Source organism: Neofelis nebulosa, chromosome 3 (genome assembly GCF_028018385.1).
Source record: "Neofelis nebulosa isolate mNeoNeb1 chromosome 3, mNeoNeb1.pri, whole genome shotgun sequence".
In the NCBI taxonomy this organism is placed as follows: domain Eukaryota; kingdom Metazoa; phylum Chordata; class Mammalia; order Carnivora; family Felidae; genus Neofelis; species Neofelis nebulosa.
Window position 1 is genome coordinate 54,160,783 of NC_080784.1, and position 18,046 is coordinate 54,178,828.

Genomic DNA, 18,046 nt, shown 5'->3' on the forward strand with positions numbered 1-18,046 from the left:
ACCCGCGCCTGAGCCAGAATCCACTGCACCTAGGCCGCAGCGTCCTAGTTTGGTTCCCTCTGTGCTCGAGCCCCAAGCTCCACCTAGAGAGAGGGAAAAGGCCCGCCCCCATAGAAGCACCAATCCCGTTCGCCTGTTCCTTTCTCATCTCCAATTAGCTTAGAGGGTGTGGTCGTCACGCCAGCCTCATCCTACCGTCGATTGGCCGGCGTCTGCCTGGTGCGAGTGGTCCTAGCCAATCAGAGACCGTCAGTCCACCCCGCGAGCCCACGAGAAGCGGCGCGAGAGCCAGGGACCCGTTGAGATGGGCGGGATGTGGGCGTGGCATCATGAACTGGGCCCGCCTACGCCCCGCCCCACCCGCCGCGCCTCTTGGCTTTAATCTTTTGCTGTGTGCGGGCGGGTGTCCACCGGAGGTATACCGGGAGGTGAGCACCGATCCCCCGGACCCGCCGCCCGCCGCCAGAATGGAGTTCGTGAAGTGCTTGGGGCGCCCCGAGGAGTTCTACAACCTATTGCGCTTCCAGATGGGGGGCCGGCGGAAGGTGATACCCAAGATGGACCAGGTGGGCCGAGCATCCCTGCATCCTGGCTGGGGCGGGGCGGCTGCGCGCGGCGCCGGGCCTGAGGCCTGGCCGACCCGGCCCAAAATCCTGGGCGGAGGGTGCGGCGAGCGGGTGCCAAACGCCTCAGGCGCCCTTCTTCCCTCGGGGCGGCAGACCCCCGCCCCTTCTGGCGGCCCCACCGGCCCAGCCTAACTCTGCTTTCCTAACCCCAAATGGGGCCCAGGTGGTAGGCCTCCTCTTCCCTCTCCAACCCTACCCCAGGTTGTCTTGATGTTTCTGCTCTTTCAAGACATTGCTTGCCAGGTCGTTTTTCTTCACTTTTCCGTCTGTCCTTGAGCATTGATGTTATCTGTGTCTTAACTGGTGATTGCAAAATTGAGATTGTGTGGGTAGATTAAGTGGGGGAGGACCTGTGAGAGAATTTGGTGAATGTAAAAAGCTATGCAGATATTGTCCCAGTACCTTTTCTGGAATGAAACCTTGCTCATCCTTCCAGTTTTCGGTTACATCACTTCTTCTATAAGCTTCCCTCACTTTCCTCGGGTCTGATCAATCCCTTATTCTCCAGTGCTTCTTAGGTTTTTTTTTATAACACATATTTACTCTTCCAAGCTCTTTAGTTACCTGCATGTCTGTCGTTTAGCAACATTGTTGGTTGCTTGAAGGCCAGACTTGGTTTTATTTATTTAGATTTCATCTGCCTCATTCTTGTATCCTTTGTTAACTGAATGCTTACAAAGGTATTTATTCCAACAAGAAACTTACTCTTAAGTGATTAGTGGATGAATAAATACATTCAGCCGAATTAGTGGGTTGTATCAAACGTTTTAAATTCTTTTTGCCAATGGAAACATCACACATTACTATTTTTTGCTTAAATGCACTCTTAATTGGTGTCCTTTATTAAGTAAACACTTTAAATTTCCCATCAGAAATTTTTTTTTCATAACTCAGGATCCATGTCATCCTTCAGGGTCTAGCTTCAGTCAGTGCCACCCCTAGTGACCATTCAGCAGACATTTTTAAACACCTGTTTTGTGCTAGATGTTATGGTGGGTGCACCGTGGCAGGATGTCATGCACAGACAAATAGGACACACAAAATGCTCCCCATCTTGTCAAGTGAATAAGACATTGGAAGACTGTTCACAGAAAATTTAGAAAAGCACCACAACAAGTTACCTGTGAAACTCCCTCAACCATTTTCTCTAGTACTGCTTACCTTATATCGGCCCCACGGTCTTGTATGGTGGCCCCCAAATCCCTTTCAGATCCAAGATTCTATATTTGATTCTGGATTTTTAAGCTATTTGGATGTAGAAATCTTGTTCGATGTACCTTTGGTGAATTAATGAATAAAAGGTGGGTACACTACCCCCAAGAAACCTCTAGCGTTTTAAACAAGATAAACTTAAGTAAATGTGGCAGAATATAGTAAATGCATAAGGACATTTATAAAAGGGAAAAATCACTTCTGGCTGGGACAGGGGAGTCCTTTTTTGAGGGATGCTCCTGTGCCTTGTTCAGTAGGTATTTAATTAGAGATTCTTACTGAGAGTTTTTGGAGCTTTCCTGAAATTATTTGCAAATATTTATGTTATTGTACATTTGTGTGTTTTGAGAGAACAGTGTCCACTATTATCCTATCCTTCTGGGATCTGTGACCCAAAACGCATAGTCACTGCTTTACAAACCAGTTTGTACAGTCTCCTGGGCACTACCTGTGACAAGTAGTTCACTGCCTCTGGAGACTTGCCCACTTCACCCCCCAGACATTTTTCGATTTTAGGAAGTGCTACCTTCTAGTACAGTAAGCAGGATTGTTTTCACTCTGTTCTCCCCCTGGAGCCAGGGTCTAATCCATGTTTGTAATCCAGCACTTGACATATTTTAAGAGAACTCTCCTGTTCTTAGTAGGAACACTGATAGCCAGGCCAAATATTCTATGTTCTTCCTTTAGTTATTCATTATATGTTTTTCTTTCCAGATCACTTACCAGCCTGTTCTCTCTCCCTTTAAAGTCTAGTGTCCAAAGTTGAACAGTACTCTTTCGGGTTGGTCTGCACATTTCAGAACTTTAAATTCCTTCTTTATGGATGCAGTATTTCTATGTAACATAGTTGACTGCTTTCACTTTAAAAAATGTATTTTAATTATAAAATATTTCAAGCAAGTAGAAACATACTGAAAAAACTCTAACAAACCATTTTCTATTTCCAAGATTAACTATATCGTATAGTAAGTGTTTGCTATATTTGCTTCATCTTTTTTTTCTTAAGAAATAAAAGGGCCATATACAACTAAAGTCCTTTTCTCCATCTTACCTCCCTGTCACATTCACTGTCTTTTTTAGGCAGTCTCATCATGCTGTGGGCTTAGAATTGGGGTCAGTCAGATTCCTAACTGCACTTGTTCAAGACCTTTTATTCCATCTTGATGCCCTGATGAAACACTTCAAAAAAATACATATATATATACACGCGTGTATATATATATATATATATATATATATATATATATATATATATATAATGTTTTATTTATTCATTTTTGAGAGGTGGTGGAGGAGCAGAGAGAGAGGGAGACACAGAATCTGTAGTGGGCTCTGTGCTGACAGCAGAGAGCCCAATATGGGGCTCGCGACCTGAGCTGGGGTCCGATGCTTAACCGACTGAGCCACCCAGGTGCCCCTGTGCTGAAACACTTTTTAAACCTCGATCTTTACCTTTTAGATAAAGGGTTTCATAATAATGGCTAACGTTTATTGAGCTCTTTGTGTGTGCCAAGCATTATTTTATACACCTCCTTGCATCTATTTTTTAAACCTTCCAGTAATCTTATGAGGAAGGTACTGTTATTTTTACTGTTTTATAGATGAAGAGCAGAGACATAGAGAGGTTAATTAATTGCCGAGGTCTAGTTATTCAGGGGTGGAGCCTGTCTTTGACTCTGGCTGTCTGACTGCAGAGCTCATTCTCTAAACCCCGCCATGCTGCTTATCAGTCAGGTGATGGACCACAGAGACGCCTCAAACAGAGGATTATCCAGATTCAGCTAAAATTGACCCACTTGAGGGGCGCCTGGGTGGCTCAGTCGGTTAAGCGTCCGACTTCAGCCAGGTCACGATCTCGCGGTCTGTGAGTTCGAGCCCCGCGTCGGGCTCTGGGCTGATGGCTCAGAGCCTGGAGCCTGCTTCCGATTCTGTGTCTCCCTCTCTCTCTGCCCCTCCCCCGTTCATGCTCTGTCTCTCTCTGTCTCAAAAATAAATAAACGTTAAAAAAAAAAAAAATTTAAAAATTGACCCACTTGAGTGTGATGGACACAGGGTGGAAAATGCCCACTCTGATGTGTTCACAATCTAATGGAGAATAGGTGTACAAAAGTAAGATAGCCTAGGGAGTGCCAAGTATTCTTAAGTACATTTTGATTTCAGGAAATTTTAGTGAAATTAGAAATGTTTTAGAGGGAAAAGTTTTCAGAAAACACAGGAAAAGTACTTTGTAAAGTGTTAGATTTAGTTTAGTGGGGAGGATCTTCAGTAAAAACTACCATGGGCCAGGTTATATAGGACTAAGCATGATGTGTGTGGGATGATGAGGAAACCAACTTGGCTGAAATGAAAGAGTGAAAGCTAGAAGTATAAAATTCATTAAGTGCATGTGGGAGTCCAAAAGCTGAGCTGTGATCAGTAAAGCAGGTGATGGTTAAGAGCAGAACTGTGACACAATGAAAGCAACATTTTTGGAACACAAATTTGACAAGTGGGTGGGATTGGGAAGAAATTATATTGTGAGTTAGAATAATGCAAATTAATAATGATAATAATTACCTAATAATAACAATGGACATCATTTATTGTGTTCTTATGTTTGCCAGGCACTACGCTGAGCTCTTCAAGTCTGTTATCTCAGTGTATTAGGTTAGCTTTCGCTGAGTAACAAACCATTCCAAAACTGAGGGACTTAATTCTGGAGACTGGTTACACACCAATGTGAATGTATTTAACACTGCTGAACTGAACACTTAAAAATGGTTAAGGTGATAAACTTTATGTATATTTTACCACAATTTACAAAAAAACTCAGTGACTCAAAATATCAACAACTTTAGTTCATAGTCATCTGGGAGAGCTCGGGAGTTCTACTAGTCCAGGCCAGTTTGGTTGATTTCTTCTGGGCTTGCTCGGCTGGCTGGCTGGCTTATGGCTGGGCCATCTGGTGGTTAGCAGGCTGTAGGCTGCAGTGTTAAGGGGAGACCAGGCCATATGTGTCTCATCATCCAGCAGGCTAGCCCTTGGCTTCCGCATGGCAGCTGGAGTTTTCAAGCCTCTGTTGGAATCACATTTGCTACTGTTTTATTGACCAAAAATAGTCACAAGGGAACCCAGATTCAAGGATGTGGAGAAAAACCGTATCCCCTGATGGAAAGAGCCATAAACTCCTGTGGCCAGTTTGTAACTCATCACACTTAGTCAATCTTGACAACAGCCCTAAAGTGAGAAGTATTATTATTATTGCTATTTTACAGATTAGGAAACAGTGGCATAAAGCAATCAGATAAATTCAAAGTCACCTGGCTTGCAAGAAGTGGATCCAGGATGCCAACTCAGGCTAGTCTGAAAACCTCCATGCTTCTAGTTTGCCCTGGATGAAGAGCTTAGGTTTGACTGGCCTCAGATAACTGATTAGATCCCACCACTGTCACTCCTGGCACGTCCCAGATACTCTATAATTCCTAGTTTCTTTCTTCCCTTCTTAATCTGATGTAGATTAGCTTCCTTTCCTTTCCTTTCCTTTCCTTTCCTTTCCTTTCCTTTCCTTTCCTTTCCTTTCCCCCTCTTTCCTTCTGTCCCTCTCTCTTTCCCTCTCTCCCTCTCTTCCTTCCCAAATATGTGACCACCAGTTGCATGTCAGATATCATTTTAGGTGCTGAAGATATAACAGCAAACAAGATAGGTGAAGACCTTGCTTTTATGAGCCTTACTTACATGCTAGAGGAAGAGAGAGAGAATGAAAAAAAGCAAATACAGTTCACCCTTGAACTACATGAGTTTGAACTGCACAGATTTACTTATTCATGGATTTTTTTGATAAATGCAGTGCAGTACTATAATTGTATTTTCTCTTATGATTTCCTTTGTTTGTTTATTTATTTATTTTACACATTTATTTATTATTGAGAGACAGAGAGACACAGAGCATGAGCAGGGGAGGGGCCAAGAGATGGAGAGACACAGAATCCGAAGCAGGTTCCAGGCTCCGAGCTGTCAGCACAGAGGCCAAAGCTGGGCTCGAACTCACAAACCATGATATCATGACCTGAGCCGAAGTCGGACGGTTAACCGACTGAGCCACCCAGGCGTCCCATTAAGTTTGTTTATTTTTGAGAGAGAGAGATAGCACTAGTGGAGGAGGGGCAGAGAGGGGGACAGAGGATCTCAAGCAGGCTCTGCTGTGCTGACAGCAGAGAGTCCAGTGTGGGGCTCGAACTCACAAACTGAGGTCATGACCTGAGCTGAAGTCCGATGCTTAACCAACTGAGCCACTCAGGTGTCCCCCCCGACCTTAGGATTTTCTTAATAACATTTTCTTTTCTCAAACTTACACATATGACATACGAAATTATTTGTTAACTGACTTCATGCTATCAGTAAGGCTTTTGGTCATCAGTAGGTTAATAGTAGTTAAGATTTTGGGGAATCAAAAGTTATATGCAGATTTTCTACAATGTGGGGGTTAGCACCCCTTACCCCAGAGTCTAGAGACTTGACTTCTCTCATTCTCAAGTCTCCTCTATAAAATAAGAGTGTTGGAGAAAATGGTAGCCTTGGTTATTCCTAGAGAGAGAAGTGATAAGGAGGTAGGAGAAAGACCTTCCACGCTATTATCTCTTGATTTTCTTTTTAAGTGAGACTCTTCTAGCTCCAAGATTTGATGAACAATACAGTATAATATTATTTGTTTTGTTGCCTGCAGCTTTTCTGAGTCCTTTTTAAGCCCAAAGAGCCATTAAAAAAGAAAATAGTTAATTGGGGCGCCTGGGTGGCGCAGTCGGTTAAGCGGCCGACTTCAGCCAGGTCACGATCTCGCGGTCCGTGAGTTCGAGCCCCGCGTCAGGCTCTGGGCTGATGGCTCGGAGCCTGGAGCCTGTTTCCGATTCTGTGTCTCCCTCTCTCTCTGCCCCTCCCCCGTTCATGCTCTGTCTCTCTCTGTCCCAAAAATAAATTAAAAACGTTGAAAAAAAAAAATTAAAAAAAAAAAAAGAAAATAGTTAAATAGAGGAAACATAGGACCATACGTTTTCTTTAGCTTAACATGATCTTAGTTTCTCTCTTAATTAACAAAGAAACTGGGGGGAAGTGTACACTTCATAGATATTGAAGGCTGACTATTTCTGTCACAAAAGGATTTGGCTGTAGGATTCAGAGTTCAGTAAACTTAATTTATACTGAATTTTTAGGAGCATTTCAGTAAATAGGGACTTGCTGCCACCTGCAAGTTGTGTGACATCACTCAGAGGGGCACATAGTGGAAAAAGCAGATGTTTCATAATGATTCATTTCTGGCTTCTATCAAGTCTAAATCCTGACTCTTAGCTAAATAACTGTTGGTAACTTAAGCTCCAGGCAGCAGTTTCTTCATCTATAAAGTAGAAATATTGATCACAGGCCGTTGGCCACAATTTCCCAACTGGCAAATGATCTGAAAATGAGGAGCGTTTTCATAAATGTGGCTCAAAATCATTTGGCAGCAAACCTGCCCTGAATCAAAATGATCCTGGCTTAGTATATTCACACTGCTATGCAGAAGAAATATTAACAATTAATTATGGGACGTTACTCCATAACAACCGAGGCTGTATATGTGTCTTATTGCCTGCTTTCTACAACACTAAAAATTCTGAATTCTGCACACATCTGGCCATGAAGATTCGATGTAGGTGGGTGTAAGTCTGTAATATCTTCCTTAAAGCGTTTTGTACGGGTAAAAGGTAATGTCTGTATTGTGCTTAGCACGTAATATCTGCCCAACATATGGTAGTTATTAATCTTATTGTTACATAAATTTGGCTCCGTGTGTAGGGTTTCTCCCTATTCTGAGCGATCTGTGTTAAAGTCTTAAGGAAAGCTGTCAGAAAGGTTGGTAGCTTGTGGAACTTGAGGAGGCTGGAGCCCCAGTCCTGGAAGCTCAGTCTTGCACTTCTGGCCACTGCACACTCTTCTTCCAAATGCCCTTCATCCCTGTTTTCTCTTACTTGAGAGTTCTCTGGAGTGTACTTCATCTCAGACAGCAATGGACAATGTCAGGAGGCTCTAGGGACAGGCAGCAGTTAGCCCTAGACTTTTTTCCCACCCTCCCCTGCCTGCCAACTCATGCGAATCAAGCAGTGGAAATTTTTATAGTGAGCAGAGTTTTTTCCAGTGTTTAGTAGTTAGAGCTTCCTATATCTTCTTGATAATTTGAAGAACTTACTGTTCAGAGCGAGGAACTGAAACAAATAGGTGGCCAAAAAAGAGTGATGGAAGGAGATAGGGAAGGGAGTTATTGACTTTGTTATAAGAGTGGAGGAGGTGTTGGTAAGGAGGGGTGGGTAGTATTCTTTAAGGTTGCTGCTGTCTAGCTTTTTAATGGAACTCATGGTTGGAAATCAGCCCCAAAGCCATTAGGTATAGCTGAGGATTAAAACATTTGGCAGTGCGGAGAAAGGCATCATTGTGGCCTGGTAACAACAGTTTATGTGGAGAGCTTGCCATGGAGATCAGTAATAGCTGTTGTTCTGTTTCTTTTGTTTCATTGTGAAGCCTTGCCTCTCCACACTTGAGAGGGAAGGAGTTGGTGAATGGTTTTTAAATACTCTGAATGTATTCATTTATTCATCAAACCTTCACTGAGTATTTTTATATGCCAGACACTGCACTAAATGATTTTACTAATATACAGTACTCAGTAAATATTAATTTTTATTAATAATTAAAGTTTTTAAAAAATGTTTATTTATTTTTGAGAGAAAGAGAGACAGAGAGAGAGAGAGAGTGTGAGCAGGGGAGGAGCATAGAGAGAGAGGGAGACACAGAATCCAAAGCAGGCTCCAGGCTCTGAGCCATCAGCACAGAGCCCCACACAGGGCTCAAACCACAAACCACCTGAGCCAAAGTCGGAGGCCTAACCAATTGAGCCACCCAGGCACCCCTTTACTAATAATTTTTTTAATTGAACATTTTTTTAATTGAACTGAAATGAAATTCTCATGAGTATATGATATTTTTTTTAAAGGTTAACTCTCTTGACAGTATGATATGCATCCATGATAGGAAATTTAGTTAATATACACATATGAAAAGGACATGGGTCCACTGGGGTTCAGGGTTCATTGTTAACATTCCAAAGTGGTATATCCAACTAGTGATATGCCATATGTATATTTTTAACCACTGTCCTGTTTGATATTTCAAATGTTCCCTTCTCTTACAAAGACAGTGAGGAGACTGGGGCTGGGGGGAGAGTAAGTATATGGAAACTCTGTACTTCACACTGAATTCTCTTGTGAACGTAAAATAGCTCTAAAATTAAAGTCTGTAAAACACACACATACATACACAGTCAGCAATTCTTTGAGATGTGCTTGAATTGAAAACATGGCTTTTTTTTTCCTGGAGAAATGATTCTCGTTTTCCTTAGGGAAGAGTAAAGTTCAGGAAGCAGCTCATTACAGCTCACTAGTTTGAAAGAGAAAGAGGATTAGAAATATTAAAAGTAACAGCTAGCTTTCCAGGGGATAGAAGACGTTCAACAGGTGTTAAAAGCCAGAGGTGGACAGTAAAGTGGGAGAAACAGGTTTTATTCAGAAAAACTAAAGGGGAAAAGAGACCCCAGTATAGACTTGGGCTCAATTTCGAATACGACAAGGAAGAGTGGGAATTTCTAGCCAAGGAGCAGAGTGAAGGGGTCGGTGGATGGAAAATGACTGAGATGAAACATCTGGGGTGAGGGGCGTTCTAGCTAAAGGATCTAACCTAAAGGGTTTCTTGCTGGAGGCAGGCCAGGGCGATGGGATGATGGGAGATGAGGAACCCTGCAGGACGGTCAAGGTGATCGGTAGCAGGATTATTGCTAAAATTGGGCGTTGCGGGGATAGGCACAAGCACAGAAATGTAAGGTTCAGAGAGCCCGACTTAAGTTTGGTCAAGGAGAGGTTCTGTCATCAGGAGGAAAAGCCAGCTTGGCAGAGGGGACAGGGCTCCGCCAGCCATCAGAGGGTTCTGCGGACTCGGGGAAGACCGGGAGGAAGGTGGGGGTGGTGGAGGGGTCTTCCGCCTGGGGCCTCGGGGGCGGGGCTGACCTCAGGAGGGCGGTGGCCCCCCGACTGGGTGGGCGGGGCGGGCGGAGGCGCGCAGCCGCTGGGCCTACCGTGCTGGCCAGGTCGGGTGGAGAGAGAGCCCGCCCCGCCCTCTGGGGCGCGCCTCCCGGATCGGCTGGGTCTATGGAGGAAAAATTCTACGCCAGCCCTGCGATTTCCATGGCCGCAGCCGCCTGCGGCACCAAGGCCATGTCCCTGTTCAAGCGGACCTTGGTGCTGAGCCCCGCCGCGGCGCCCCGGGGTACGGGCGCGGGCTCCCCGCCACGCGGCTGCCCCTTGCCTCCCGCCGCCTGGCCCTCCAAGGACTGGCCGCGCGGAGAGGGCGTCTGCGGCAGGCTGCGGAGCCCGCCGGTGGCCGGCCGCCTACCCCATTCCCACTCCTGCTCCGCCGCGTCTCCCACCGCCGTGTGTCTTCTCTGCCCGCAGGATTCGCTCAGCAGCAGCTTGAAAACTTGCTACAAGTATCTCAATCAGACTAGTCGCAGTTTCGCAGCTGTCATCGAGGCGCTGGATGGGGAAATGCGGTGAGTGGCCAGACAGCTCCTTTTTGCTTGGGGCAAGAAGGCTTTTCCAGGGGACTTTGAGCCACTCGAAGCTACTTTCTGACAGTCCCTATCATTGCAGTCTCCGCTTGTGGCTCAGCTAGAACGTGCCCCACTCATGCCCCACCTGAGTGAAGGCAGTGTCTCGTTGGAACACCCATGTATTTACTTTAGAATGCCCTTCCAGGCAGTTAGCCATCCAGTAGTTGCCCTGTGGGCCCAGCTTCAGGGAAGCGGGGAGGAAGAGGGGGGGGGAGTGGATGGTGGTGTTTATTAACTTTTTTTAGTCCTGGCAGCCGAACCTGTCTCTGAGGAGGTCATGCATTTTTTTTTTCTTGGCTTCCCTTATGCTGCTTTGCAATTCTAGTATATGGGATTAATTCTTCCCAAGTTGCTGCTGTGCAGGCTGCATACATGAACCTAGACCAACTGCCTTGGTGTATGATAGCATTTATACCTAGAAGTTACAGCGTCTTTTGACATTTTAATCTGCAAAATATTTGCTCCATGTAAACACTTGGTTTGCTGATCTTTGTATGGTTGTTCTACAGTAGTTAAATGTAACTCATTCTGGGAGTAGTTGTGACATCCAGCTGCTAGGTTTTTTATTTCGTGTTTTATAAATAAACCACTGAAGTCCATTGCTCCCATCTAAGAAAAGAAAGCTGAGATGGCTCATTAAGTACAAAAGGGTTTGGCTCTCCTTTCAGAGTTCTTTAGAGGTAAGGCTATAGGAGGTTTGCATTCATGACATGTTATTTTAAAATACGTATCTTTGGATGTTTATCTGTTACATTAATAGTTCTTCCATTTTTTACAGCCATGCGGTATGCATATTTTACCTGGTCCTCCGGGCTCTGGACACTCTGGAAGATGACATGACCATCAGTGTAGAAAAAAAGGTCCCACTGTTGCACAACTTCCACTCTTACCTTTATGAACCAGACTGGCGGTATATGGAGAGCAAGGAGAAGGATCGACAAGTGCTAGAGGACTTCCCAACGGTAGTGGAATTACAAATGTCTTCTGCCTATGGTTGTGTTGATAACTGATGATATAGTTGGCGGCTAGCCCCCATACCTGGAGAGAGCAGTGAAATAAGCAGTCTGAGGACAGTGTCATATACTGTGCTGGGTAAGAACTCTGGTAGCCAAGACTCTGAAGCCAGACTGCCACCTCTTCCACTTAGTATCCGGTGCTTAGTGATATAGCCTGTCTAAACGTCAGTGTCTTCATCTATAGAGATAATAATACTACCTACCCATAGTATTGCTGTGAGATTTCTAAGATTTAACACAGGTTAGAATGGTGTTAGCTTCTATTATTGTTACCAGTATGTTGCTCGGAAGTCCAGTATTTCCTTCTTCAGAAAGGTACATTCTAAATCCAGTGTGGTAAAAGATGGATTCTCAGGCTCGTTCACAAAACCCGTTGCCATGTAATACAGCCGAAGGCTTCTGGTACCCTTAACCTGGTAGTGTGGATGTGTTGTTCTTGATGTTGTTCTTGATGGGTAGTCGCCATGGGGTAGGGAGCAGGCTCTTAGCAGCTGGGGTGAGGACTGACAAGCACAATGATGCCCTGCCACTTATGGCCTTTGTCTGTGCCTTGGTTTCCTCATTTGTAAAGTTAAGAGCTCTCAGAATTGATAAGTGCATATGTATAAAGTACTTAGGGACACCCGGATGGCTCAGTTGGTTGAGTGTCCACCTCTTGGTTTCAGCTCAGGTCATGATCCCAGGGTCATGAGACAGAGCCCAGCATTGGGCTCCATGCTGAGGGTGGAGCCTACTTCAGATTGTCTCTCTCTATCTATCTCTCCTACTCTCCCTCTGCCCCTGTCTCCCACTCATGCTCCCTCTCTAAAATAAAATAAATAAATGAAAATAAAGTACTTAGAAGATTGCTTGCTGCATACTAAGTATTCTATAAATACTAGGTGTTTAGTCCATTCTGTTGGAGTAAAGTGGGTTATAATTAAACTCTTGAGCTTTAGAAAATTGACAAGTTTATGTTACACGTGTCATTAGGTCTTTTCTGGAATTTGCATGTCTTATCACACAAATAAGTGTTTCTTTCATATCTTTTAAATAAAGGTTTGATTTAGCAAAGTCTCATGTTCTCTAAGAGCCCAAAGAAGCCCTTCTTTTTATGCACAATTTCTAGAATCTGGGGGGAAGAATAGTCCTCACGTGGCTGTTGCCACTGAAATAGGTCTATATTCCAGTGGGGAGGCGAGGAATCCACCCATTACAGAAGAATGTTTGAGACACTCCTTGGGTGAGGAAGGGCTATTTCAGAGTACTGAGACCATACCTTCACTGTCAAAGACAAAAATAAAATACGGTATGATTCAAACCAAAAGAGAAAGTCTGTGAGGAATTATTAGGTGGAGCTGATCCAGTGCACTGCTATGATACTAGAGAGGAAGAAGAACCTGGGACGCATAATTAGGTGAGGAATTAGAGCTCTCACCTAGAGAGGGTACCAGTGATTTGACTCTCCCAGGATACCTCTCACATGAGCAGAGCTGGTTTCCTCTGACTGGAAATCCACAGACATTCACTGATGAGCTTGTGACACTCCACTAATGCAGAGAAAGTGCTGCAGACAGAGTCCCAGAGCCTTTATTTATTTATTTGTTTATTTTTGAGAGAGAGAGAGAGAGTGCGAGCAGGGAAGGGGCAGAGAGAGAGGGAGACACAGAATCCGAAGCAGGCTCCAGGCCCCGAGCTGTCAGCACAGAACCTGATGTGGGGCTCGAACCCACAAACTGTGAGATCATGACCTGAGCCGAAGTCAGATGCTTAACCAACTGAACCACCCAGGCGCCCTGCTCCCAGAGCCTTTATTATTGATGTGTATTCTCACTTTAAAAAGTGATATTGTAGCTAGAGCCTCCAAAACCAAAAAAACCTTCCAAACTACTTTTGACTTGAGTAAATTCATAACAAATAATTTCTAGTCATGGGAAAATGTCATAGGTATTTTAAAAATCAAGGTGCCCCTATCCACTCAGCAAAAATGGATATGAAAATGTGTGAATGCTAGAATAATTTTGGGGGGGTAGAGCTGATAAATGCTTAGATAATTCCAATATGCTTAGAAAACCAAAATCTTCTCCTTTATAAATACTGCATTGCAATGGAAAAACGACAGTTTGTTCAAGAAAATTGCACCATTAAATCTATCTTTTCCTGTGTTGGGGAGTAGAGTGAGAGCTGACAGGCACTACTGTCCTGAAAGCAGAGACTAGCCCTGGAAGAGGAGAAGGGAGCAGAGAGTACAGGCCAGGCATCATTATTTTGCTGTTGTTAACCCTTTATATCCTTATGAATGTGAAATCTATGGGAGCTAGGTGTTTTGTGAGAGTGTAACTGTGTTTTGTTTTGTTTTTTAATTTTTTTTTGGTTTATTTATTTTGAGAGAAAGAGAGGGAGTGAACAGGGGAGGGGCAGAGAGAGAGAATCCCAAGCAAGCTCCGTGCTGTCAGCCTAGAGCCTGATGCGGGACTCGAACTCATGAACCATGAGATCGTGACCTAAGCTGAAACCAAGAGTCAGACGCTTAACCGACTGAGCTGCCCAGACGCCCTGTGAGAGTGTAATTTTGAATTGGAGGTCCTTTCAGCCTTTTGTTCGATTGAGATAGAAATATATGGAAATCCACGGTGCCTTACTTTCTTAAGGAAAGGTTTGTGCACATGCTGATCTCTCCCACCATCTCCTTGAAATAAGATGCACAATTTGAAAGGTAAAGCCGTCTGGTTAGGCGGACAGTCAGTTTTGGGCAAGGGCCTAAAGGCAGAATAGATAACTTGGCCTCACTCACACAGTACTGCTCTTTCTTAGACATGGCACACAGCCATTTCTTTTTTTATGTTTTATTATTTACTTTTGAGAGAGAGGGTGTAGGGGAGGGGTAGAGAGAGAGGGAGACAGAGGATCTCAAGCGGGCTCCAAGTTGATAGCAGAGAGCCGGATGCGGGGCTCAAACTCACAAACTGTGGGATCATGACCTGAGCCAAAGTCGGACGCTTAACCGACTGAGGCACCCAGGTGCCCCGTACAGTACTGCTCTTAGACTGAAGCAAGGAGGGCCCTACTCTGAGGCAAAAGGGGGGCTCCTCACTCTCAAAGGGGTGGAGGGGGTGCCAAGAACTGATGCAGCTCCCCTTCTAGACTATGCTCTGAGTATCTGGAATTCCCTACCCTCAATTCCCTGAGCCACCGCACCCCTAGGCCTCCTCGTGCTGGGCAGAGTGGGTGCAGCCTGGGAGTGGGATCAGCGGTCTGCCCTGCTGCATTTCGGAACCAAGTCCTGAGGGAATTGTAAATTCACACCTGAGGCCTTCAGGCTGTTGTGGAGGTATCTCTGTCAAGGCAGGAGAACAGAACGTACTGTACTGTTTCACAAGTTACTCGTTTAACAAGTGACTGATAATTTTAAGATAACTTTCATCCCAGGCCGTGTGGATTTTAGGCATAAGCCTAGACAGTTCTAAGTGCACACTTCCTCAATGTGTGTGCCTTGAGATTGAACCTGGTATTTTATGCTTTAGTGGTCAATATTTGAAAGTCAGGCTTTCTAGAACTCTCATTGTACATTATGGATGAGATATCTTTTTCACCTGGTACTAGTGGAAACTAGCAGTCTTCAAGATAACATGGGGTTATTTTTAAATGATAATAGCAATAATATTTATTGAGCTGTGAATTAGTTACAAAGTATATTTCATTAGTGATTTACTATTTGTATGATTTTGTGTTAATGTAGTTTTAATATTTAATCACTGGCATATTTCACTGCCCTTTTATTTTTTTATTATATATTTTAATATTTATTTTATTTTTGAGAGAGAGAGAAAACATGCAAGAGAGGGGAGGGGCAGAGAGAGGGAGACAGAGGATCCGAAGCAGGCTCTGGGCTGACAGCGGAGAGCCCGATGTGGGGCTCAAACTCAGTGATCCGTGAGATCCTGACCTGAGCTGAAGTCAGACGCTTAACCGACTGAGCCACCAGGCGCCCCATTTACTGCCTTTTTAAAAATTGGTCAGATCTCATTGTTTAAAAATTGATGATCTCACAGTTCATGAGTTTGAGCCCCGTCTCGAGCTCTGTGCTGTCAGCACAGAGCCTGCTTCAAATCTTCTGACCGCCTCTCTGCCCCTCCCCCGCTTGTGCTCTCCCAGAAATGAATAAATATTTAAACAAAAACCGTCCTGTGGCTCATTTCACTCAACAGAGCTTGCTGTTGCTCCTAGAGAGTATGTGAAACTGGGTGCCAAGCACGGAGGAGCCCCTCAGTGCTCTCCCTCCCTCAGGTGTCTGGGAAAACATAGGGCTCTTCACTGTCACCCTTTTTTTTGTTGTCGTTAATGTTTGTTTATTTTTGAGAGAGAGAGAGAGAGACAGACCTGCACCTGAGCAGGGGAGGGGCAGAGACAGAGAGGGAGACACAGAATCCGGAGCAGGCTCCAGGCTCTGAGCTGTCAGCACAGAGCCGGAAAGCGGGGCTTGAACTCATGAACTGTGCGATCATGACCTGAGCTGAAGTTGTACCCTTAACCCACTGAGCCACCCGTGCGCCCTCCTAGATATTTTTTTCATTTTTTGAATTCTATAATTAGATAATGGTAAGTCCCAAAAAGTTGTTGAAGGGGATGGTTCACAGTCAGCAGTGAAGTGTTTTTTTTGGTGTGCTTGATTTTAAGGAATCTAAGCCGCTCCTCTTTCCTCACCTCACTGGTCTTTGTTCTCATAAACAGAATGACCTAGTCAAGGATCTGTTGAAAGAATGGGGTCCTAAGGAGATTCAGGGATTCAAATGCCCTTTGATAGAGTTGCTCATTTGTTTCAGTCCGTAATAGAAATGACTTTTTGGCTTTGTCTTCCAGCTGTTCTGGAAAGAACAGTGTTCTGGAAAGATTGGATTGATTTTATGGACTTTTGGGATTGTTTTTAATTTCGATTTTAATTTTGGGGGGGAGAGGGAGGTTTTTTTGCACTGACAGTGACGAGCCTGATGTGGGGCTTGAAGTCACAAACCGAGAGATGATGACCTGAGCTCAACCAACTGAGCCACCCAGGCACCCCGGACTTATGGGGTTTAACAGTTTATGTTATTCAGAGTAATGGTAAAGTATCTTAGGCCTCTGAATCCCGTGCTGTGCCACCAGCTGGTTTTCCCTCAGGTCCTTACGTATAGGTGTTTCTTGAACAAGTTTTTCTAACATTTCTGCAAACGCAGACCAAGTAATTCTCACACTTCTGATGATTAATAAAGTCTGTTAACTGTTTTCAGTATTGTGTGTTGCCTCTATTAATATTTTGTAGCATTTTATGAAGTTTCATGGTGTTTCCATATTGTGTTTTGATCACCTATAAACACTTCTTTGAACTTAGGATGTTTGTATAATAGCAATGAATTTAAAAAATATCAGTATGATATCTACATTAGAGTTTGGGCTATGGAAAAAATTGTTGGGTAGCATGCCTCAGGTTGGGCTAAATTGAGTTGTTTGAGGAATTAAAATGTATAGCCTTCTAGAGGGGAGACACTATAACTTCAAGATAGAAATTTGGGAATTGATGACAGAAAATGATTGGCTGATCTCCTCAGTAAACTGTACAGGGGCATGAGTTTCTGGTCCTTTCCAAGGCTGTGTATCCCCATTGCCTAGAACAATGCTTGTTGTGGGGGAAGTGCTTGATACATGTTTGCAGGAATGAGTCTCCCATCCCATGAGGTTTGTCTAAAATGGGGCATTCTTCCTAAAATTCTTATGTTTATGCCTACTCTATGTTGAGGCATCTTATTTATTATATATTGGAAAGATGAACATATTGTGAGATTTTGAATTTTCTTTTGAGTGTAGAAATCTTAGCATTTTTAGACCCTTCTATTTTAATAATTATAAAATTTCTGAGTTTATTATTCAGTATATAGACTAGCATAACCTAGATGTTAGGCTTATAGATGAATCATTTGGGAGCCTTAATGGGTTCCACTATTGCTTTGTTTTACAATCTATAGGTAACCATGTTGGTTCCCAATGTACCTACATGTTTCATATTTTCTCTGTTTTTTGTGCGATTTCTATTTCAGATCTCCCTCGAGTTTAGAAATCTGGCTGAGAAATATCAAACGGTGATTGTTGACATTTGCCGGAAAATGGGATTTGGGATGGCGGAGTTTTTGGATAAACACGTGACATCTGAACAGGAGTGGGACAAGGTGAGCGGTTACAAAGCAGTGTTGGTGTGTGGTACGTGAGACAGAGCTGAGGGTGTTCACTGTCAAGTTCAGAAAGAGGGATAAAGTTGTCTACCCGGTCCAGGTTTTCTGCTTTTACAACCCATCTGTTTAGTTTGAATGGCTCACCATAAACACTTAATATAGGGGCTTATCCTTGAATACTTGAACTAATCCATGCCCTAGAAGGAGTTTACCAGTAAGTCAGGCCAAAGTAGATACAACTTGCCCCAGGAGTACAGATGTTAAGCTTCTAAAAGTGTCTCTGACTCGCTGTGATATTTTAGATAAATGGCCAAATTGCTTCATGTAGTATAAAGATATCAG

General features: G+C 43.9%; 1 protein-coding gene across 3 annotated transcripts in view; it reads left to right on the forward strand.

Moving 5' to 3' along the window:
• Positions 1-362: 362 nt before the first annotated feature.
• The window catches only part of FDFT1 (farnesyl-diphosphate farnesyltransferase 1), a 41,684-nt gene continuing 24,000 nt past the window's right edge, over positions 363-18,046 (forward strand). For 2 of the 3 annotated variants that reach the window (XM_058720856.1, XM_058720857.1), the window contains exons 1-3: positions 10,003-10,446; positions 11,285-11,468; positions 17,573-17,701. In XM_058720856.1, coding sequence (XP_058576839.1) covers positions 10,046-10,446; positions 11,285-11,468; positions 17,573-17,701 — 714 coding nt within the window. In that variant the 5' untranslated portion in view covers positions 10,003-10,045. Of the gene's footprint in view, positions 567-10,002; positions 10,447-11,284; positions 11,469-17,572; positions 17,702-18,046 lie in introns of those variants that run through there. The other variant, XM_058720858.1, reaches the window with a different exon arrangement.